The sequence below is a fragment of the Momordica charantia genome (assembly GCF_013281855.1).
Source record: "Momordica charantia cultivar OHB3-1 chromosome 9 unlocalized genomic scaffold, Mcharantia_2.0 BLBB01000009.1, whole genome shotgun sequence".
In the NCBI taxonomy this organism is placed as follows: Eukaryota; Viridiplantae; Streptophyta; class Magnoliopsida; order Cucurbitales; family Cucurbitaceae; genus Momordica; species Momordica charantia.
Genome location: NW_028275167.1, coordinates 5,257,354 through 5,281,962, shown reverse-complemented (window position 1 = coordinate 5,281,962; position 24,609 = coordinate 5,257,354). Strand labels below are relative to the sequence as shown.

The 24,609-nt window shown below is 36.4% G+C and overlaps 3 protein-coding genes across 3 annotated transcripts; all 3 read right to left on the bottom strand.

Annotated features, from left to right (window-relative positions):
• Positions 1 to 1,060: 1,060 nt before the first annotated feature.
• LOC111021182 (exopolygalacturonase) lies at positions 1,061 to 3,028 on the bottom strand. The gene is made up of 4 exons (XM_088116949.1): positions 2,486 to 3,028; positions 1,797 to 2,398; positions 1,504 to 1,726; positions 1,061 to 1,366 (listed from the first exon to the last, which is right to left on the bottom strand). The coding sequence occupies exons 1-4, from the start codon at positions 2,963 to 2,965 to the stop codon at positions 1,130 to 1,132; spliced, it is 1,542 nt and encodes a 513-aa protein (XP_087973075.1). The 5' UTR covers positions 2,966 to 3,028; the 3' UTR covers positions 1,061 to 1,129.
• Positions 3,029 to 7,509: 4,481 nt separating this feature from the next.
• Positions 7,510 to 9,460, bottom strand: LOC148208869 (exopolygalacturonase-like). Its single transcript, XM_088117794.1, has 4 exons — positions 8,985 to 9,460; positions 8,253 to 8,854; positions 7,960 to 8,182; positions 7,510 to 7,815 (listed from the first exon to the last, which is right to left on the bottom strand). Exons 1-4 carry the CDS (start codon positions 9,396 to 9,398, stop codon positions 7,579 to 7,581), a joined length of 1,476 nt encoding a protein of 491 aa, XP_087973920.1. The 5' UTR covers positions 9,399 to 9,460; the 3' UTR covers positions 7,510 to 7,578.
• A 13,321-nt stretch (positions 9,461 to 22,781) lies between these two features.
• LOC111020007 (uncharacterized) lies at positions 22,782 to 24,368 on the bottom strand. Its single transcript, XM_022296548.2, has 2 exons — positions 23,227 to 24,368; positions 22,782 to 23,054 (listed from the first exon to the last, which is right to left on the bottom strand). The coding sequence occupies exons 1-2, from the start codon at positions 23,720 to 23,722 to the stop codon at positions 23,044 to 23,046; spliced, it is 507 nt and encodes a 168-aa protein (XP_022152240.1). The 5' UTR covers positions 23,723 to 24,368; the 3' UTR covers positions 22,782 to 23,043.
• Between the last annotated feature and the right edge of the window lie 241 nt (positions 24,369 to 24,609).

Below are 24,609 nucleotides of genomic sequence, written 5' to 3'. Positions count from 1 at the left end.
TATGACATTTGAATGGTGTCCTCATTTTTGTTCATTTTACCCTAACCCTAAATCAAGTATGATTGCTAATATTTCTTGTCAAAAACCCTATAAAAAAACCAATGCCCACCTCCATTCCACCACATTTAATATCTAAAAAACAGACCCATTCTTCAACCTTTCAAACAAATCCAAAGCTTAAATAAAAGTAATTCAGTTCAGAATACTCTAATAAAACTATTAAAAATAGATTTAAGAGTCTTACCTACTGATCCTTACCAAAAAGGCTTCGGTAATCACTGGATCAGTGCCGAAAGAAATCGATTGTACAGATCGAAGGTCGAAGAATTGCAAATATGTAGATGTTCGATCGTCGAAGTTTGTGCCGCAATGTTCAAAATCACTTGAGGTAACCTCTCACCTTGAAGAATCATCGAATTGCTTGTTTGTTCGCCATCGCTGGAGCCATTTGGAGCAAGGGAGGTTGTCACTACTCAAATAGTTGAACATCACTGTCACTCAGAGAGATGGAGGTTGCCGCCGCCTTCTCATCAATGTTCGCATGCAGTGGAGCTGGATCCACAAGACAATGGAACTGGTTTGTTCGCGTAGTGGAGGGAGGCCTAACAAAGGTCTATAATAGACATGGTTACTCTTCTAATTGGCAATTAGTTTTAATAGGAACCCATGAAATATTAATATGTATCAGAGCCTAAACGAAGGGTATAAGTGGGCTACTCCCCTCATCATGAATATTTATAATATTAATGTGGGATCCTTAATATGCCTCCTCAAGATCGTGGTTCTTTTGATTTTGAGATTGACCAATAAATATTGTGATGGAACCTCATGAACATTGAAATTGTTGAGATGCTATCAGAACTCAACATCTCAAATGAGCATTTGGTCCGAAAAATGGGATCCGGTGAAGATGGATGAGCCAAAAGAGCCAATATCTTGAGAAGTCATGTTATAATAGACATTGGCTAGCCCGACATTGAAACATAATTTTTTTTTTTTAATTCTAGCGCGTTTTTAACCTTGTCAAACATTGGTTTCATCCGAATTTTTTTTTCTGACATTAAAATGGCAAATTTGTTGTATTGACAAATCTGAAAGAATATGAGCTATATAAATGAATGTTTCAAAATTAAACAGCACAAGCTGGTGGGATTTGTTTTCCTACGGTTGTAATCTTGGCATTCAAACATGAATTTCCAAAAGCTGCCTTCTTCTTCTCTGAGCCAACAAAGGACATGTCAATCTCTTCCAATTTGACGCCCTCGCACGGAACTTTAGCACTACACTGCAACGAAACGGGGACGACCGAAATCGTCGTGCCTCGAATGTTCTTGTAATTGACCTCGCTTATCTTCACTTGAGATGGCTGCATGCATATCAAACACATGAACAACATTAATAATAATACTTCAAACTCACTGTAAGATATAATAACATGGTCATGATCGTTATAACACGAAGTCTTTATGGAACGTTGTTCTTGTTGCTTGTTCTAATACTTACGGGTTTGCTCTTATCTTTGGAGCCATAGCTTTGATCTATGATAATGGGGTTTTTTACTGCATCTAAGATAATGTCTTGGAAACTGATTTTGGAAGCTTGGGTTGGACGTGAATCAGCCCATGTCTTGATTCTTAATCCATTTGTGGTGTTTCTCAATGTGCAATTTGTGACAGTAACTCCCATGACGTCCTTCTCATCTTGGTATTTTCCTAAACTTCCCACACTGCAAAATCTGCATATGTTAGCACAAAATTTGCATATAATACTATTTCAAATGGGAAAAGATTGAATACCTGATTCCATGTCCTGGGGCACAGGTGACATTGTGAACGTTGATATTGGTGGTGCCTTGGCCAATGGAAACACAGTCATCTCCAGTGCTAATGTAGGTGTTTGTTATATTGATAAGATTAGATTCGCTCGTGTGAATTCCATCTGTGTTTGGGCTCTCGCCAGGAGCTATTATTTTGACGTTGTTGAAGCTAATATCATTGCAAGCAAACAAGAAGAAATGGAAGGCTTTGGCGTTCACTGAAGAAACGTGCTCTACCAACCCTTTTTTCACCTTGTTTAACTTGATTGTGTGCGCCAGAAGAACGCAACGGGGATTTTGACTACAATCGTTGAACTTCCATACTTCCTGACCTTGCCCGTCGAAGGTTCCGCTCCCGGTGATCGTTAGATCATTGATGGATTCGAACAGAATCCAATCCGGACCAGAATATTCAGAAATATCCGTTGTAGCTTTGACGGTTCCCTGAATCTCGACGGTCATAGGCGAGGCGGTGCATGGCCCGACGAATACCACTGGTCCGATCAGAAACGTCCCCGTCGGAAAAAGCAGCGTTGTTGGTCCAGTTGAACGACATGCTTCAACCCATGCCTTCATGAATGCCTGCATTAAGTAAACCTCAGTTAAACCTTAAACTTTTAGTTGAGTGACGTTTATCCTTCACTAACACATTGTAAACAATTATCTTACCTGTGTGCTAACTTTCTTGCCATCAGGTACGGCACCATGGGCTTTAACATCGATAACCTTCCCGCCAGAGGCGGCACCAGTAGGAGTGGCCCCAGTAGGAGCGGCCCCAGCAGGAGTGGCTCCGACAGGAGCGGCTCCAAGAGCGGCCCCGACAGGAGTAGCCCCAGCCGCTGCAGGAGCGACTCCAGCCTTAGTGGCCCCAGCAGGAGCGGCGTCAGGAGCGGCCCCAGCCTTAGCAGCTTCAGGAGCAGCTCCAGTCTTATTGTCCCCAGCGGGAGTGGCTTCAGGAGCGGCCCCAGCCTTAGCCGGAGCAGCCGGTGCAGCCGCGGCGAGGGAACGACCACGACCGTTGGAGAAGTCACCAAAAAAGTTGGGTGCAACGGCAGAGCTGCACCAGGCCATACAGGAGAGACATGCCACGCCTAAAATTATTAACCGACGGGCGGCTGCGGCGGCGTGAAATCTCTCCGGGATGGCCATAATGGACGGTGACTCGACTTTTATTAACCCACCAGATTGAGTTTTTTTTTGTTTTTTTATTTTATTTGTGAGAAATTAGACTTCTGACTTCGAAATTTATAGTGCTGTGAAAACCCATAACCTAATCCGCCATGTTTGGCTATATTATTTCCCCACCACAATCTATGTTTAGAACCCACAACCTGCTCAGGTTCTTTTGTCACCACATTTTTAGAATCACTCTAAATACAATACATTTAATATTCAAATGAAAATGTTCATATACAACAACTAATTTTATGGGAGATTTAGTCTAGGGATGGCAACGGGTCCGGGTCGGGGAGCCATCCTCATCCCCGGCCCCGTCCCCGAAATTTTGGGGGCGGGGATGGGGTGAGATTCCTCGATCAGGGATGGGTTCCCCACGGAGATCCCGTCCCCGATTTTATTATTTTTATTTTTTTTAAATAATTGATAAATATTTTAATTCTTTAGAAAATATATACTTTTTTATGGAATAATGTAAAATTTCATCAAATACAATGCAAAGTAAAAAACTATTTATAAAAAATAATATATATTAATACTATTTTATATACATGAAATAAATTTTAATAAAATATTAAACGAAGACGGGGCGGGGAGACCTCCCTCCATCCTCGCCGGGGACCCCAATTAGGATCCCCGATTTGACCCCGTCCTCGGTCAAACTAGGGATTCCTTGACCCAATCGGGTCCTGCGTGTTTTTTTTTACAATACAAAAGAGGACGTATTGCTGAAATTTATCGCGTTGATGAAAAAGGTCGTGAATGTTGCATCATGATCCGTGATGGATATTAGTAGTACTTTATATAACTACTAACTAGTAAGAAATATGTGTGTTGCACATGAAAATTGTAGTTTTATTTTAAAGTATAAAGAAAAGGTTAGAAAATAAGAAATTAGTAAACATAATAAATGATCAACATCAACAAGTCCAGATCGTATAGCCTATCAAGATCAATAAGTCCAAAGGCTGATCAAGATCAACCAGCCGCCAAGTGTTCGATCATGATCAACAATTCTAGAGGCCGATCAAGATCAACATCAAGCCAGAGGCCGATCAAGATCAACATCAAGCCAAATTCTGATCAAGATCAACATCAAGCCAGAGGCCTATCAAGATCAACATCAAGACAGAGGCCGATCAAGATCATCATCAAACCAGAGTCCAATCAAGATCAACATCAAGCCAGGGTCCAACCAAGATCAACATCAAGCTAGAGGCCGATCAAGATCATCATCAAGCCGGAGGGCGGTGAAGATCATCATCAAGCCAGAGGCAGTCAAGATCAACACATAGCCAAGAGGCCGATCAAGATCAACAAGTCGTCAAGAGGCCGATCAAGATTAACAAGTCCAGAGCATCGATCAAAATCAACAAGTCATGTCGAGAAGGCCGGTCAAGATGAACAAGCCAACAAGATGCCGGTCAAGATCAACAACCTAAGAATTCAAGGGAAAGAATCAGACAATAAATATTAGAGATTGTACGAACCCCAAATATCAATATAAATTTAGTTCACGAAATATAATTTCTCCGAAAATAACGTGTAAACTATTTTAAAAAATCAATTATACTTCAATCTCTCTTAAAAGAAAATTGCTCATTCTACCATGACTCTCAACCATACCCTTTTGTCATAGTCAAAATCACTTTTCTTTCCATTGATCATGTTTGACAAATAAAAAATATGATTTTAGGAAAGTTTAAAATCATTTTAAATTGATTTTTAAGGTATCAATTAGATGGTGATTTTGAAAAATAAATTATTCTTAAATCTCTTTTTTTTTTAAATCACTCATCATAGTATCACTCCTCGACACGAGAGAAAATTTTTCAGAGAGGAAAAATAAAAGAAAAAGAGAGATGAGGAAGTACCGTCAATAGTGAGAGTGCTTAAATTAAAAGCGCCCAACCAGTGAAGGTGAAGAATTCTAACTCATGGCCACTTAATAAAACAATGTCAACCACCGCTAAGCTCATGCTGGCAAATATCTTATTGGCTCTCATAGTGAATTTTATACTATGGATATCGAGTGATTGATAAATTACGTGGTACATGGTGTTGATTGATTTAACAATTTTGAAAGAAGAAAGAGGCAGGAGATCATTCGATTATAAATAGCCTTTTCTTTTCATTTTGGAATATACATAGAACCTAATTTCATAAATGTTGCACTTTTAAAATATTTAAAACATTGAAAACATTGACAATTTATCGCTGGAAATATAATATTAATGATAAGATTTTTTAACTTATTTAACCACAATGGTTTGTTCATTTAAATATCTTTTATCAATTTTTATCCATTTTTTTTATTTTTCTAGACATATCCATTAACATAAACATAGATAAATAATTTCTATCTATTGAGAACTCAAACATTTTATTTGATGTTGACATTTTAAATTTTGATTGGCAGTACTTGGTATAATAATTACCCGCCACATGTTGTACAGATCAAATTAATTTTTATTTCTTAAATATCAACAAGTAAAGGTAGGGAGATTCGAATTGATTAATAAATGACCAAATACGTGGTGGTGATTCATTTAATAATTTTGAAAGAAGAAAGAGATAGGAGAATATTCTTTCAATTTTGATATTCATAAATAGGCTCTTTTTTTTCAATTTTGGAATATCAATAGCACTTAATTTCATAAATGTTCATTCGAAAAATATTTCAAAAAGTTTATTAACCTTTGAAATATATAGAACCTAATTTTGTAATAAATATGGATCCTAATCGGGTTTTAATGACGAGTACTACTCGTTATTGAATGGAAATGATGTCTGTTGATGCTTGGATTCTGGTAGACCGGTTCACTCCACCTCGTGCACCAAACTCGAATATCAAGGGACCGGATACCTGCAAAACCGAATAACCCTAATCCGGTGTGACTTCTGTCACTGGCCCTAGGATTTCACAAGATGTCAACCCTAGGTTTGACACTCGTGGGCTTATGGGCTGGGATGCCTCCAGCATCAGTAGAGGAACAGGGACAGGGCTCGACTTTGGGCCTGAACATCATATAACTGGAACTAGGACTAAGAGAGAGAGAAAGGAGAGCACCGAGGGCCTTCTCAACCTAAGGCCAAAAACGAATTATATGTCCCTCATTATATTTATGTTTGTTTTTAATGGTGGGAAATGCCCATCATTATTTGGGTAATAATTTAATATAAAAAATATTGGTTGCTCACATGGACTAACCAAACAATCTTTCCTCATTTCTCAACCTATGCACAAATCTCAACCGTCTTTAAAAAAAATAAAAGTACTCACCCAAAACAAGTGTGTACTTGTAAAGAGTAAGCTTCTTCTTTATATAATAATTAAATAAATATAGAAAATAAAGATTCAATATTCATTCATCAAACATAACTAAAAAGAATGTCAAAATTTCAGTCTCTATTAAAATATCGTAAACCACACTTGAAATATAGTAACATGCAATATTATACATACATACATAATATGCATAAAAGCTTCTCTATAGATAACTAACAAATTTTCCTCCTTTTCTCCGCCTGTACACAAATCCCAATAGTCTTTTAAAAAAATATGCCTAGTATGTACTCAAAACTATATTTAACAACATCTAACATTTTTAATTACAATGAGACCATCCATCCGTCCACAAAACTACATTAAGATCTTAATATCCGAAGCGTTTTTGTAGCTTTTAGGATATGTAGAAAGTGACAAGTGTGCTTGATGAATTTTTTCAGCTTGTATTTTCTTAGAAGTTGTTGCTAATTGAGGATCCAATGTTGGATTTGCTGCGAATTTTCCTCTTGTAATCATTTGATGAATTGGAGGATTTGGTTGTTTTGAATTGACTTTCTCTCGAATCCCTGCAGGTAAATGTGGTAATTCAATCGTTAGTTGATCACTAATATCAGGAAGTAAAGAAGAATTTTGAATTATAGTAGGTTGTTAAGGGTTTGAGATGAAATATTCTGCTGCTATCACAACTTCTGCTTCACAAGAAGAGGGCACTAGCATTGATGTTGGATGATTTTCATCTCCTTCATATCTCTCGGTATGGTCGCTGGAGGTAGAGCTGATTTCCATTTGAGAGTGTTTTTCTCCATCGATTTCTATATGGTCAATATCATCATGGGTTGTATTGCCACTTGGATTTGATTGTCCTTCCTCAATGGTAGGTGCATGACCATTTTTTGTTTTAGCAGCATTGATAGGAATTGAGGATCCTTCCTCAATACCAGCTTTATGAATGTTGACCGGAGTTGAAAAGATATCGTCAACACTAAGTTGGTGAGAATTATGATCCTCATTGTCTTGCTCCGTGGAAGCTCTATTTGTTGTCTGTGTAAGTTCATCGCAACACAGCTTGCTTGTTCTTTTTCTGACATTGGCTTTGTTGGTGTCAATTGAGGCACATATGCACTTGTGGTCCAATCTCCTACACCTGCAAAAACACTCACTCCAATCTCCTAGCGCGTTTTTAACCTTGTCAAACATTGGTTTCATCCGAATTTTTTTTTTTCTGACATTAAAAAGGCAAATTTGTTGTATTGACAAATCTGAAAGAATGTGAGCTATATAAATGAATGTTTCAAAATTAAACAGCACAAGCTGGTGGGATTTGTTTTCCTACGGTTGTAATCTTGGCATTCAAACATGAATTTCCAAAAGCTGCCTTCTTCTTCTCTGAGCCAACAAAGGACATATCAATCTCTTCCAATTTGACGCCCTCGCACGGAACTTTAGCACTACACTGCAACGAAACGGGGACGACCGAAATCGTCGTGCCTCGAATGTTCTTGTAATTGACCTCGCTTATCTTCACTTGAGATGGCTGCATGCATATCAAACACATGAACAACATTAATAATAATACTTCAAACTCACTGTAAGATATAATAACATGGTCATGATCGTTATCAAACGAAGTCTTTATGGATCGTTTAGTAACGTTCTTGTTGCTTGTTCTAATACTTACGGGTTTGCTCTTATCTTTGGAGCCATAGCTTTGATCTATGATAATGGGGTTTTTGACTGCATCTAAGATAATGTCTTGGAAACTGATTTTGGAAGCTTGGGTTGGACGTGAATCAGCCCATGTCTTGATTCTTAATCCATTTGTGGTGTTTCTCAACGTGCAATTTGTGACGGTAACTCCCACAACGTCCTTCTCATCTTGGTATTTTCCTAAACTTCCCACACTGCAAAATCTGCATATGTTAGCACAAAATTTGCATATAATACTATTTCAAATGGGAAAAGATTGAATACCTGATTCCATGTCCTGGGGCACAGGTGACATTGTGAACGTTGATATTGGTGGTGCCTTGGCCAATGGAAACACAGTCATCTCCAGTGCTAATGTAGGTGTTTGTTATATTGATAAGATTAGATTCGCTCGTGTGAATTCCATCTGTGTTGGGGCTCTCGCCAGGAGCTATTATTTTGACATTGTTGAAGCTAATATCATTGCAAGCAAACAAGAAGAAATGGAAGGCTTTGGCGTTCACTGAAGAAACGTGCTCTACCAACCCTTTTTTCACCTTGTTTAACTTGATTGTGTGCGCCAGAAGTACACAACGGGGATTTTGACTACAATCGTTGAACTTCCATACTTCCTGACCTTGCCCGTCGAAGGTTCCACTCCCGGTGATCGTCAGATCGTTCACAGATTCGAACAGAATCCAATCCGGACCAGAATATTCAGAAAGATCTGTGGTAGCTTTGACAGTTCCCTGAATCTCGACAGTCATGGGTGACGCGGTGCATGGCCCGGCAAATACCACTGGTCCGATAAGAAACGTCCCTGCCGAGAAAAGCAGTTTTGTTGGTCCAGTTGAACGACATGCTTCAACCCACGCGTTCATGAATGCCTGTATATTTTCAACCCAATTCGTGCTCACGTTTAATGTTGAGATATGTATATATGAATTAAATAAATTAACCCATCAATTAAGCCTTAAGCTTTTGAGTTGGCATCATTATGGTAAACAATTATCTTACCTGTGTGCTAACTTTCTTGCCATCCGGTACGGCGCCATGGGCTTTAACATCGATAACCTTCCCGCCCGAGGCGGCACCGGCAGGAGCGGCCCCAGCAGGAGCGGCTGCAGGAGCCGCTCCAGCCTTAGCGGCCCCATCCTTAGCGGCTTCAGGAGCGGCCCCAGCGGGAGCGGCTTCAGGAGCGGCCCCAACCTTAGCGGCTTCAGGAGCAATCCCAGCCTGAGCGGCCCCAGCCTTAGCCGGAGTAGCCGGTGCAGCCGCAGCGAGGGAACGACCACGACCGTCGGAGAAGTCACCAAAAAAGTTAGGTGCAACGGCGGAGCTGCACCAGGCCATACAGGAGAGCCATGCCATGCCTAGAATTATTAACCGACGAGCGGCGGCGGCGGCGTGCGATCTCTCCGGGATGGCCATAATGGACGGTGACTTGAATTATATTAACCCACCAGATTGACTTCTTTTTTTTTGTTTTTTTTATTTGTGAAAAATAAGACTTCTGACTTCGAAATTTATAGTGCTGTGAAAACCCATAACGTAATCCGCCCTTTGGCCATATTTTTTCGCCACCACAATCTATCTTTAGAATGCTTTCAATTTCGGAGTCTTTTTCGCTCTCAAATTTTCGTTTTGATAAAGTCTCTTACATGAAACAACCAGACTGACTATTGCTTTCAGTTATTTAATTTTCGGTTGGACATAGTGACTCGAAATTTTCACAGTATAGCGCAAGATAAACTAACAAAATATTGACAGCATTTCACTAAATATAATATTAATAATTATGAATTTTATTTAAAAATGGTGAAACGTTTATTGTTAATTTAAATATTTTTATATAATTTTTTCATAAATATCTACCCTGATCAACATTTTCATAAAATTGAGACGATATTTCCTTCACGTTGAAATTAGAAACTTTTGATTGGTTTTTTTTTTTCCACAAAAAACATGAAAAGTTAGGTAACAGAGTAATGTCGATATTTTCTACCACATTTCCATATATTCATGATTGTGACATTACGATCAGGGTGATTAATCGATATTTCTATTATATATCATAGAAAAATTAACAATAGAAATCGAAAACATCAACAAAATATCATTGTGAATATAATATTAATGATAAGATTTTTTTAACTTATTTAAGAATGGTGTACTATTTATTTGCTCACTTAAATATTCATCAACATGGACATTTTATCAATTTCTATCTAGTTCCTATAAATTTGAGAAATCGGCATTTTATTTGATATCAACATTTTTTTTCTTTGAAAATTTTGATATCGACATTTAAAACTTTGATTAGTAGCCGGACAATGGCCCACTCCGACACCTTCCACGCTCAAGACAGACGCACAAGAGGTAATAATATATTACTATCAGAAATCGGCTCATACAAGTCTTTTTCAATGTCCCTATACATACGCAGGATTCACTTGACTGACTACACACCACTTTGAAAACCGTCATCGCCACCAGCAGAAATTACAACAGATTTTCTCAAGAGAAGAGATGTGATGAGTATTTCTTTTGGATTGAAAAGACCACGAACAAAAGAGGATGTATTGCTGAAATTTATCGCGTTCATGAAAAGGGTCGTGATTGCTGCATCATGATCCCTAAGGGATAGTAGTAGTACTTGGTTCTTGACGTTTCTAACCCAACACAACTCAATCAATAATTTATCTCTATCTAAGTCCATCCCAACCATTACGTTTGGTATTGGCCTGCTCCGATTCTTTTGTCACCAAAGTTTTAGAATACCCCTAGATACAACACATTTCATATTCAAATTAAAATGTTACGTTCATATACAACAACTAGGGATGGCAACGGGGCATGGCACGGCCGGGGGGCCATCTCGATCCTCGCCTCCGCCCTCGAATTCGGGGGCAAGGACGGGGCGGGATTCCCTGATCGGGGATGGATTCCCCGCGAAGAACCTGTCCTCGATCTTTTTATTTATATTTTATTTTTTTTAATTTATAAATATTTTAATTCTTTAGAAAATATAAACTTTTTTTATGGAATAACGTAAAATTTAAATAAATACAGCTACAAAATTAAAAAAAATATTTATAAAAAATAATATATATTAATACTATTTTATATACATAAAATAAAATTTAATAAAATATTAAACGAGGACCGGGCGGGGAGACCTCCCTCCATCCCCGTCGGGGACCCTGATTAGGATCTCCGGTTTGACCCCTTCCTCAGTCAAACTGGGGATTCCTTGACCCAATCGTGATGGGTACCAGAGAGGATCAGGTCCCATGGGTTTTTTTTTGCAATACAAAGAGGATGTATTACTTAAATTTATCGCGTTGATGAAAAGGGCCGTGAATGCTGCATCGTGATCCCTAAGAGATATTAGTAGTACTTTGTATAACTACTGACTAATAAAAAATATGTGTGTTACACCTGAAATTTGTAGTTTTATTTTAAAGTATAAAAAATGTTCGAAAATAAGAAATTAGTAAACATAATAAATGATCAAGATCAATAAGTCCATAAGACCTAGCCTATCAAGATCAATAAGTCCAAAGGCTGTTCAAGATGAACCAGCTGCCAAGTGTTTGATCAAGATCAACAAGTCCAGAGGCGGATTAAGATCATCATCAAGCTAGAGGCTAGTCACAAGATCATCAAGATCAACACGCCGCCAAGAGGCCGATCAAGATCAACAAGTTGCTAAGAGGCCGATCAAGATCAACAAGTCTAGAGGTCAGTCAAGATCAACAAGCCGCCAAGAGTTCGATCAAGATTAACAAATCAAGAGGTCGATCAAGATCAACATCAAGCCAGAGGCCGATCAAGATCATCATCAAGCCACAGGTCGATAAAGATCATCAACAAGCCACAGGTCGATCAAGATCATCATCAAGCCAGAGGCCGATCAAGATCATCATCAAGCTAGACATTGATCAAAATCATCAAGCCACCAAGAAGCCGATCAAGATGAACAAGCTGCCAAGAGGTCTATCAAGATCAACACGCCTCCGAGAGACCGATCAAGATCAACATGCCGCCAAGAGACCGATCAAGATGAACAAGCCGCCAAGAGACCGATCAAGATCAACAAGCTAAGAATTCAAGGGAAAGAATAAGAGGATAAATATTATAGATTGTACAAACCACAAATATCAATACAAATTTAGTCCACGAAATATAATTTCTCCAGAAATATCGTGTGAACAATTTTAAAAAACTAATTATACTTCAATCTCTCTTTTTAAAAAGAAAAAAAAAATCGCCCATTCTACCTTCACTCCAAAACACACCCTTTTATCATTGTCAAAATCACTGATTTTAGGAAAGTTTAATATCATTTTAAATTGATTTTTAATGTACCACTTGGATGGTGATTTTGAAAAATTAATTATTCTTAAATCTTTTTTTTTTCAAAATCACTCACCATAGTATCGCTCCCCGATACACCCTAAATGAGAAAGAAATAAGAAGATTAAGAGAGAAAATTTTGTAGATAGAGAAAATAATAGAAAAGAGAGATGGGGAAGTATATCATCAATAGTGAGAGTGTTTAAATTAAAAACTCCCAACAAGTCAACAAGTGAAGGTGGAGAATTCGAACTCATATCCACTTAATCAAAAACAGATGTCAACTACCGCTAAACTCATGTTGGCAAATATCTTAGTTGGTGTCACAGTGAATTCTATACTATAGACATCGAGTGATTAATAAATTATGAGGTACATGCTATTGATTCATTTAACAATTTTGAAAGAATAAAGAGGTAGGAGAATATTCTTTCAGTCATAAATAGGCATTTTTTTCATTTTGGAATAAACATAGAACCTAATTTAACTTATTGAAATGTTTATTTGTTCATTTAAATATCTTTTATCAATTTTTTTTATTCTTCTAGAAATATCTATTAACATCAACACGATATTTAATTTCTATCTACATTATTATAAAATTGAGTATTTGATGTTTGACATTTTAAATTTTGATTGATAGTACTTGGTATAATAATTACACACCACATGGTGTAGAGATCAAATTGATATTTATTTATTAAATATCAACAAGTAAAGATTCGGGATTCGAACTAATTATCTCTTAGTCAAAAACAGGTATCAATTATTGCATAGCTAATTTCATGTTGGCAAATATCTTATTTGGTCACACAGTGAATTTTATACTGTAGATACAAATACGAATTGATTAATGAATTACAACATACCTTTTTTATTTCTACACACAGGAGGGCTCGATCCTAGATCGTGAATTTCAATACCAAAGCTTCTTGCCATCGTGCCAGCACCCAATGGTGTCGACTTCGTTTTCCTAAGTTTAAACCAATTTAATTTTCTTTCTAAAGCTTTATCTTAAAACCTAATCAAAACAAAAATTTCCTTATTTAAAACTCAACTTAAACTTTGCAATTTAAAGAAATTCATTTTCATTATTTAAAACAATACCTTTAAAAAAAATTCTTTTGAATTGAAAACAAGATAAAATTCATTTCTTAATTTTATTAATAAAATCAAAACCTTTAAACAAATCAAATTTTTTTTAAATTTAATTAAACTTTAGGTTAAAGACAATAATAAAGTAAACTTAGTTTTTTTTCCTCTTTTTCTAAACTAAAAAAAAATAAGATATAAAAAAATAAAAAATGAACCGAATCAAATACGGTGTCTACACATAATTAATTGAAGCTCATAATAAATTTATGTTTTATAACAACAATTCTAATACACCAAAAATAATAATTACTAATTGTGTTTGTTATCATCAAAATATTAATTAATTAAATTAATTAGTCGAGATTAAGGTAAAAAAAAGCTAACTACTAGATCTTTTTTAAATCTCTCAACAGAAACACTACAACAAATTCGGCTTTTCATGACGGGCATTGCCCGTCATTAACGAGTAACCATGTCGGTCATTGACCGACATCTATGCGAGTGTCCTTGTTTCCTTTCAATGACGAACAATTTTAATTGTCGGGCATTGCCCGTCATGTAAATCTTCTTTTCCATGACGGACATGCCCGTCATGGAAGGATAACAATGACGGGCGGTGACCGAAATCTTTATGAGTGTCCTTGTTTCGTTTAATTTTGCATGGCGGTTTTTGCCCGTCATTATATGTGCGACATTGTTCGTACGTTATCGTTTGTGCGTCATTGTTTGTACGTCATCGTTTGAGCGTTATTGTTTGTACGTCATTGTTTGAGCGTCATTATTTGTACGTCATTGTATCTACGTCTCGTGCATCATGGAATGACTATATTTCATGACAGACATTGACCGTCATTATTTCGTGAATAATTTAATTAAAAAAATAGTTGGTTGCCGATATGTGACTAACCAACTATATTTCCTTCAGGCTTATGATAATATTTCACCTTAGACTCAAAACACACAAATAATAAAAAGTACAAATTTCAACCTGACACCTCCACTTTAGAATATATAACTCAATACTAACCCCAACCATATATCTCCTTCCAACCTAATCACGCAAAATAATATCTCAATATTATTGCAACTCAAAAAGTAATATGCAACTAAATCTTAACTATTTCAACATCATGATCTATTCGAAAAACTTAACTAAAAAACTAACCTTTAGATTCAAAACACAAACAAAAAAAAATACAAATTTCAACATGACCTATCCAATTTAAAATAGAACTCAAAACTAACCAACCAATATATCTCCTTCCAACTTATTGACACAAAATAAATCTCAATATTATTGAAATTGAAAACATAATATGCAACTAAAACTAATTTCAACATCATGATCTATTCTAAAATTAACTCAAAAACTAACATTAAACTCAAAACACAATTATTTAAGAGTTGATCAAACAAGTACAAATTTCAACATGACCTCTCTACTTTAGAATAACTCAAAATTAACTTGGAACGCAATAATATACTACATTCAGCAACAACCAAACACTTCTATATATTAACACCCTTCCACACAGAAACAAATGGGACCGCCCGTCCCTCCAACAAAACTACATTCAGCATAACAATCCAAAGTTCTATATATTATAAACAAGACCAAGTATTTCAAATCTACTAAGTACTACTATAGAAAGTAACCCGAACAAAATACTTACATCAAATAAACAAAACTAATGAATCCATAGGTACTACACAAATCGTCCAACAAATGATGTCCATTCTATTCGAACTTTGTCGATTTCTTCTTGTTTGTAGGCATTTTTTGTATTAAACTACAAAAAAAGAAAGATAATACTAATTAATATAAGGATAAAGCATATATAAACACATAAAGGTATATGATAATACGTACAAGTTCAGTTATGAGAGTATTAGGGTTCCGCACTATTTCTCGTATATAATTTTGCAAATAGAACCCACACTCGATAGAACCTAGTTGATGAGGACACTACATATAGAAAATTTGAAAAGTAACATAATTATGAGTTAACAAAAGATTTCAATGCAAATTTGAGCATATTTAAAACGTAATCAAATGCAAATTTACCTTCACAAGTTTCCAAATTGTAGTACTGTGACAATGTTGAATAGAGTGTTTGGCTTGTCACATTTTCAATGATCTAAATAACTTGAAACATTAGAATGACATAATTATAAAAATTATAACTATAAGAGTTCAAGGCACTTACGTGTTTATGATTCCCTTATAATTTTCTTCAATCTTACTTCCTAGAGAGTCCAATACATAAACACAATTCTCTCGAAGATGTATAACAAACAACTTTCAGTGAAAACTATTAATAACCAACATGATAATATTACATTCATGAATGGAATAAAGAAACTGTAAATAAGTAAAATCAAGTTAAATTGCTAGCTTACCCGCGGTTATGTGGGATGAGTACTACTTGTTCCAAGTTACTCATGTCTACCCTATTGGCTAGATGTCTAGAACAAGCTTCTTAAAGACATAATTTGTGGTACTATCAAGGTCAACCACCAAGAACTTCTTATGTGTCTCCTCCTCACATTCATTCCAAAGATACCTAAACATATAATTGTAAAACATTAAACTTCATAGTTAGGGACGTTAAGATATGAAATAGATTTAATATACTTACGCGATGGACATGAGCATACACATATAGCCTATTTGAATCATTTTGCAATATTGTATGATGTCATCACGTGTTAAACCAATGATCTTCTCCATTCCAAATATGTAATCACCGATATTGAATTCAATTACATCCTTATTGTTCATTGAACGCACGTCATATTGATTTAGGAGTTTAATAATCATGTGGACATTAATATGTTCAGATGATTGTGTTCTTGGCTTGGATGTTCGAGGAGAAGGAACATTTGACAAACAAAATTACAAACAACATTTAACAAACGAAAAGTTAAAACTTCACTCAAGTTAGAATAAGACATACATTTTTCTCCTCATCTAAAATTACTAGTCAACGAGGCCATGCCACAAAGCTACCAATGGTTTGATTTAATGTCTCTATCTCACCCTTCACAAGAATTGGTATCGTAGCATCTTCGCCCATGACAATGTCTACAATCGCTCTGACATTGTCCACACCTAATGGCACTCCATGAATTGTTGGACTTTGAACGTCATTATCAAATACTGTGCCAACTACAACAATGTTCTCCACCGATCCAATAGCCAGATGAGACAGTTTTCCCTTAGAAAATTTAAAAGCAAAATGTTAAATGTTATGCTCAAAAAAGATAAGTGTCGTGCCCAAAAACAGTAAGTGACAAAATTAAAACAAATTAGTTACCATTGTTGGTTGTTCGTTTGGGATAAAAACTTTAGTAGGTGCATTGACAACTTCCTTCCCTTTCTCCTTTTTCTTTGAGACATTACTGACTTTAGTTGTGGATATTTTTGGTTGTGAGCTCTGAGTCTTCAATTCGGCTTGGTCTTGAGGTTGCAATCCCAAATTTGACTTCCTTTTGGCAACATTAAAATATAGGGATGGTGAAACAAACTCACCTAATGATTTCTTCAAATTATATAACTTCAACAATGCAGATATTTTGGTAAAGTTCTTACAATTTGAATATAATGGTTTCTTCGCATCACCTAGTAGCTCCTCGAAATTTTGTGGATTTTCATCAAAGTAATCATATGCAGCCTCAAACATCCCTATTGTGTAATCAAAATCTTCATCCTCAACTTCTTCTTGTACACTATCAGACATACTTTCAATGTTTCTCTTAATCGGTAGTGATTCACCATGTCAAATCCATGTCATATAGCTTTGATCGATACCATAAAAAAATAAGTGATCTCTTACTACATTCACATTTTGAGACTTTGCATTCGCACACTTTAAACATGGACAACAAATGACATTTGATCTTTTTGAATGTCGTAATCCATTTTCAATAAACATCTCAACCCCTAAACTATACTCGGTTGACATCTTATTTTTTGTCATCCACGACTTATCCATGACTAAATTTATGAAAGTTTAATCTACAAAAAGAAAAAACAATGGTTAAGCTTGTGTACTTTGTCGGGTTCTTAAGAAGTAAAACATGAATGATTAAGAAACAAATGGTTGATAAGGTGGGGTGTGTAAAGTGGTAGCTAGTAAACATGGAAGGTTATAACGGAAATATAGATGGACCCCACCTGTCTGTACTCTACACTCACCCGCAAAAGAAAAAGTGTTTGTTATTATTGTTTATATTATTATTACTTTAACTTTCAAAGGTCTGTAGAAAATGGTGCAAAAAAGAAAAAGAAAAAAAAAGATCTTATTCGGGTCTTTGATCTTATTTGTTTATTTTTTTCAATGATCAGATGGAAGCTCATCTGCACGCTAATTTGGGTCAGTTTGAAGGGTGAGTGAATATAGATCTGAAAGTAGTATTATTATTGATGAGAGTAGCAAAGTGCACAATAGAATTGAGAAGACAAGAAAGTAGAGACTAAAAGAGGGTGAATGACATGTGGAATTAGAATTTTAAAATATGCCAATTTCCATTCCATTCGGCTTCACCCTTTTGTCGACTTTGGTTAAATTCTATGCCCAAGACAAGACAAAATCATTCTATGCCCAAGACAAGACAAAACCAACTGCTTTCATGCCTTCTAAATCCACACATCTCAATTCAATTCACCAAGCAGCAGCAACAACACTTAACCAATTCAAATGATGACTAGGACTACCGATCTAAAATATATAGGATGAGATAGAGAGTGGGTGGAGACGTAAGCGGTAGATGGTTAGTTTGTTAAGTGGTGATAAAGTGAAATGGCAAGGGACAAACAAGATTATTTTCCTCCTACCCTATTCAATTTCAGGTTCTTTAGTTTTTTTCCCCTTCATTTTCCATTTTTCGAATCTTCTTCTCCCTCCAACAAACAAGATTATCCCCTACCCTTCCCTTCCCTTCCCTTCCCTTCCCATCTAAACGCACTCCAATTTTTTTTTTTATTTCATTTCATTCGTGCAACAGGGCACAACAGAGAAAATTATAGATAAAATAACATAAACTCAAACTATAAGAAAATGAGAAGTTACCAAACTAGAAGGAGATGAAAACGAGCTAATACTAGGGAAGAGAAGAGAAGAAGAATGGAACCTTCGATGTTGTGGCCACTGCCTAATATATTCGCTCGTCGTCGCCGCCTACTGCCGAATTGAAGCTCGCCGCTGCCAGAAAATCACTCCTGGATCGTCGCTCGCACCGCCGTTCATGGCTATTCGTTGGCCTTCCCACGTAGTGCAGCTGGGTTCACAACCATGGTAGAGAGGGTTTTGAACTTGAAGCTGGGTTCGCAAAGGGAGGTGGGAGGCAAAAAATTATCGATTGTAAAATTTTGGGTGAAATTTTGAAGTTAGGGTTAATTAAAATCACACATTATCCATGTCGGGCCTGGCCCGTCATTAAAACTAAACTTACAATGGTGGGCTAGGCCCGACATAGATACTTGAAATATATATATATATATATATATATATATATATATATATTAAAATTGGTGCGTTTTTTACCTTGTCCGACATGGTTTCCTTCGTGTTTTTCTTGTCCGACATCATTTCCTCCGTGTTTTTTTTTTTGTCCAACATTAAAACCAAGATTTGCTGTAGTGAAAATTAAGTAACAGAGAAATTAGAGAAACTGATCACTGAACTTCATCTGTATTTTATTAATATGATCAAAACAACATTTATATAACTCTACGCTAATTTTCTAGTGATAACAGTAAAACAACAATTACCTATTTATAGGTAAGTTGAACGATAATAAATAAAAAAATACAACAGAATATCACACTAAATGGATTTTAATTATAACAGTAAATAACACCTAGTGGGCACTCTAACACCCCTCTCAAGCCAAGGTGTGATGAAGAACACACATTGAGCTTGGAACGCAAAGGAAGAAACTTGGAGGGAGAAAGAGGCTTAGTAAACACATCTGCAATGTGAGCATGAGATGGAAGATGACGAACTTGCAGCTGCTTCTGTAGGACAAGATCTCGAACGAAATAAATGTCAAGTTAGCTTGGAACGCAAAGGAAGAAACTTGGAGGAAGAAAGAGGCTTAGTAAACACATCTACGATGTGAGTATGAGATGGAAGATGACGAACTTGCAGTTGCTTCGGTAGGACAAGATCTCGAACGAAATAAATGTCAAGTTCCACATGCTTAGTGCGATAGTGCAACACCGGATTGGCACTTAAATGAACAGCAGTTTCATTTTTTTTTTATGAAAACTATCTAGCAAAATAATTAGATAAAATAGCTTCGACCTTGTCAACTGATAGTGAGAAAACAAAATCTGGATAAATACCAATACCTATGACAGGTATAAGGATAGAGATCGCAACAAACAACTCTCGCGGTCCCGAATCAAAAAAATAAGAATTTTGAGCATTAAAAAGCTTGTATCCATAGAACATCTGGCGTAACATAGATAATAAATAAATGGGAGTTAATATCATTCCAATTGCCATTACCAAAGTAATTAGTATTTTTGTCATTAAAAGATATTTTTGGCTGGTAATTATTCCAAAAAAGACTATTAATTCTGCAACAAAACCGCTCATACCCGGCAATGCAAGGGAAGCCATCGATAAGATACTGAAGTCGTGAATATTTTTGGAATTGGGATAGCCATTCCGCTCATTTCATCGAGATAAACACTAAGATTATCACACCAAAGTATAGGTGGTTGTGACAATGAATCTGTAAATCACAAAATAAGGAATGTAACCAAATTAACTCCACAGAAACATGAGCCAAACTATGATATTCCGCCTCTGTACTGGAACGAGAAATAATGTTTTGCTTCTTTGAGGCCCACTGAATCAGATTACCACCAAAATAAACACAATACCCAGAGATAGACTTCCAATCATCAGGATCAGACGCCCAATCCCCATCGGCAAAACCTTAAAGAATCAAATTTTGTGGCTGCTTAAAAAATAACCAATGATCAAGTGTACCTCCTAAATACGTAAAATACACTTCATAGCCTGCCAATGAACAAGGCACAGAGAATGCATGAATTGACAGACCTCGTTAAAACTATAGGCAATTTTCGGTCTGGTAAGAGTGGCATATTGTAAAGCACCCACTGTACTCCCATACAAGCAAACATCAGAAAAAGTTTCACCATGGAAAGCAGACAAAATGACACCACCAATCATAGGAGAAGATGTGTCATTAGCTTGGGCTCATCTGAGCCTTATGTAACAAATCGAAAATGTATTTCTGTTGAGATAGAAACAAACCACCAGACGAAGGATAAGACACCTCAACTCCCAAAAAATAACTAAGATTGTCCAGATCTTTCAACGAAAACTTGTGATGCAGAGACTTAATTAAATGGTCAATAGCGGTAGGAGAACTCCCAGTATGACGATGTCATCTACATAAACCAAGACGTAGCCGAAATGACCATTTTTATGACAAACAAGTAAAGAAGAATCAGCCTTAGAACTTACAAAACTAAGAAAATGAAGAAAATAGCTGAGACGATCGAACCAAGTACAAGAAGCCTGTTTCAAACCATATAAAGCCTTCTTTAATCGACAAACAAAGGTAGTCGGAGAAGAAGCAATCATCCCTAGGGGCTGCACCACATAGACCTCTTCATTAAGAACACCATGCAAAAATGCATTATTAATATCAACTTGACGTAAGGACCAGCCATGAAAAAGAGTAATAGTAAACAAAACCCAAATCGTAGTAGGTTTAAACACCGGGCTAAATGTCTCAATATAGTCTAAATCAGTCCCCTGATGAAATCCCTGAGAAACAAGTCTGTTAGAATTTCTTTTACTTTTAAACACCCACTTGCAACCTATAATCTTCTTGTCAGAAGGAGGAGCAACTAAAGACCATGTGTCATTAGCTAGCAAAGCAGCATACTCCTTATAATCTTCTTGTCAGAAGGAGGAGCAACTAAAGACCATGTGTCATTAGCTAGCAAAGCAGCATACTCCTCATGCATAGCTCGAACCCAATGACCACAACGTAATACTTCTTTTAACGGATGGTGGTTCAACATTACTATACTCAGTTAAGAAGACCTTAGGCTTGAAAATACCAAGTTTGCTTCGGGCCAGCATGGGATGTCGATTAACAACAGCAAGTGAAGAAATTGGAGCAAGCGGATCAGCAGGTGAGGAGATAGCCCGTGAAGAAGAATCAACATATGGTGCAGGCAGGGGACTAGAAGAGGTAGGAACAGGACCAATAAGAGAGGTATAAGGAGAAGAATTTGATTGACTAACTGAATTATTGAGAGGAGAAGAGACAGCAGCTGTTTAGATAACATCACGTGAAGTAGGAGAAGTTGAAGGAGAAAATTGATGACTTGAAGAATGAGCCACTAAAGAAGGAGAAGAGGACAAATGGGGTGTTGGACAAGGTACATGAGCATTAATTGAAGGCTGACCATGAAAGGACAAGTCAATAGGAATAGTACTATTAACAGAATTTGTGGATAAACGGGAAAAAGGTATAGGAGAGAGAATGGGTAATTGATTTCCAACCAAAGAAAGGACAAAGGAGTGGTACTTGAGGAAAGAAGAAAATTAGAGGTTGGAAATTTGGTTTCATATTAAAGAACATGGCGGGAAATGTATGTACGATCGGAAGCAGAAAGACACTTATAACCTTGTAAACCGAACTATAGTCTAGAAACAAGCAAGAAGTAGATCGAGGTTCGATTTCATGACGATTATAGGATCGCAATGAAGGGTAACACAAGCCACCAAAAATTTTTAGAAAAGAAAAATTGGAGGTGTGACCAAATAACTTCTCCAAATGGGACATATTAAGATGAACTATACTAGGGAGACGATTAATGAGATACGTAGCTGTAGAAAACGCATCATCTCAAAACTCCAAAGATAAATACGCATGAGACAGAAGGGTGAGGCCCATATCAACAACATTTCGTTACGTTCCACTATACCATTCTGTTGGGAAGCATAGGGACATGTCAATCTATGTTCAATACCGTTGGATTTAAGGAAGGGAATGAATGGATGAAATTCACCCCGCCATCGGTTTGCAAACGAAGTACAGATCGACTAAAAAGCTTCTCAACATGAATTTAAACAACTGAAATGCTTTAACGGCCTCAGATTTGAAAGTTAAGAAATATATCTATGTATAACGAGAATAAACATCAGTGAAAGTAATATAATGACGAAAACCATTTCTAGAAGCTTTGAAAGCAGGGCCCCACACATCTGCAACAATTAATTGAAGAGGAGCAGTATAGACATTGGAAGAGTTCGAGAAAGGTAAATTGTGATTCTTACCAATAGCACAAGCATGACATCATAAAGCATGAGATTTATTACGGGGATATGAAATTTTACATGAGTCAAGAACATGATTTACAATAGGAATAGCCAAATGGCCTAACCTATTATGCCACAATTCTAAAACTAAAAAGAAAAGAGAAGAAACAGTAGACGTAGCAGCACAAGTGTGTTCTTCAATTTTGGAAACAGTGGACATACCATAACTATCTAAATGGAAGTCAGAAGGATGCATAACAAAGCTGTTTAGTCCATCTTTAAGTGTGCCTTGGAGAAGTATTTTGTCATTGAGATCCTTCACAAAACAAGTAAACGGGTGAAATTCAAAATGTCTTTGGCAAACTGACTGACACTGATAATATTTTTTGTAATACGGGGAACATGAAGGAGATTGTTAAGTAGAAAAACGGAATTGGGAGAGGAAGAAGAGTTAAGAATAGAAGAATCAATGTTAAGAACATCCAAACCTGCACCATTGCCGATAAGAACTTTGTTATCCCCAAGATATTCAGTACTGATGCCTAAATTAGCAAGATCACTAATCACATGGTTGGAAGTACCTGAGTCAGGAAACCACTGGTTCTCCTTATTCAAATCATGTTGTAGTGTGAGAGCATTAAAACCAGAAGAAAAACCAAAACCAGCTGCCTGAGAAAACTGAGAAGAATTTGGATGAAACGAATTAGCATTTGAACCTTGAAAGCTTCTGTCAAAACCAGTATGTCCAAAGCGACCACATAGCTGACATTGAATGCGGCCATGATTATTATTCCAAAATCGCCGATTATGAAACTTGTGCCCTTGATTTCTCCCATGCTTATTCACATCATTAGAACTTGCAGACGAAGCTGGCACAGACGATTGATTCGCTGAGGACTGGGTGGTAAGATTCACCGATGGCAAAGAACCATCAGAATTAATAGAGGAATGGTGGTCAATTCGACTGTAAAGATGGAGAATCATCTTTAGTCGTATTCAGGACCTAATCCTTGTAAAATATGAAGAATATGATCATTATGAGAAATTTTCGGCCTGCTACAGTTAGAGAATCAACAAGGTTTTTGATCTTCTGAAAATAGTGTTCAAGCTTTAAACCACCTTTCTTTGTTGTTTCAAGTTTGGATTTCAGATCCATCAATCTGGCCATATTACGCGAGGAAAATCGAGCATTTAGAGTGCGCCAAACCTCAGAAACAGATTTACAATCAAGCATCTCCGATAATAGAGAATTGGACATTGATCCGAACAAACATGCTACAATCAAGCTATCTTGACGAATTCAAAATGAATACATCGAATTTGGAACAAAATTAGAGCTTGTATCAGTCGTAGAAGTAAGAAATTGGGAAGGAACAGGAGCAGAATCATCAATATACTGCTCCAAATCATAGCCTCGAAGTATCGTGAGAACTTGGAATTTCCACGGAAGAAAATTCTCCTCATCAAGCTTAACGGTGGTAGTCTTGTTCCCTGGATTAAGAGCTTTGGAATTAAATGGAAGAATGAAGCACTTCGGAAGCAGAAGATTCTGGAGTAGATGAGAAAAAAAAATTCACAATCGGTCGTTAGACCTAAAATAGCTCTGATACCATTTTAAATCTCTCAACAAAAAATTAAGAAACAAACAAATTAGAGAAACTGATCACTGAAGCTTCATCTGTATTTTATTAACATGATCAAAACAACAATTATATAACTCTACGCTAATTTTCTAGTGATAACAGTAAAACAACAATTACCTATTTATAGGTAAGTTGAAAGATAATAAATCAAAAAATACAACAGAATAACACTAAACGGATTTTAGTTATAACAATAAATAACACCTAGTAGGCACTCTTAACAATCTT

Excerpts from the sequence above, each read along its gene's own strand:
- LOC148208869 (XM_088117794.1), bottom strand. The coding sequence starts at position 9,398 with ATGGCCATCCCGGAGAGATCGCACGCCGCCGCCGCCGCTCGTCGGTTA. Across the intron at positions 8,855-8,984 it reads GCAAGAAAGTTAGCACACAG|GCATTCATGAACGCGTGGGT; the intron begins GTAAGATAATTG and ends GAAAATATACAG. Across the intron at positions 8,183-8,252 it reads GCCCCAGGACATGGAATCAG|TGTGGGAAGTTTAGGAAAAT; the intron begins GTATTCAATCTT and ends CAGATTTTGCAG.
- LOC111021182 (XM_088116949.1), bottom strand. The coding sequence starts at position 2,965 with ATGGCCATCCCGGAGAGATTTCACGCCGCCGCAGCCGCCCGTCGGTTA. Across the intron at positions 2,399-2,485 it reads GCAAGAAAGTTAGCACACAG|GCATTCATGAAGGCATGGGT; the intron begins GTAAGATAATTG and ends TACTTAATGCAG. Across the intron at positions 1,367-1,503 it reads CCAAAGATAAGAGCAAACCC|CCATCTCAAGTGAAGATAAG; the intron begins GTAAGTATTAGA and ends ATATGCATGCAG.
- LOC111020007 (XM_022296548.2), bottom strand. The coding sequence starts at position 23,722 with ATGATTCTCCATCTTTACAGTCGAATTGACCACCATTCCTCTATTAAT.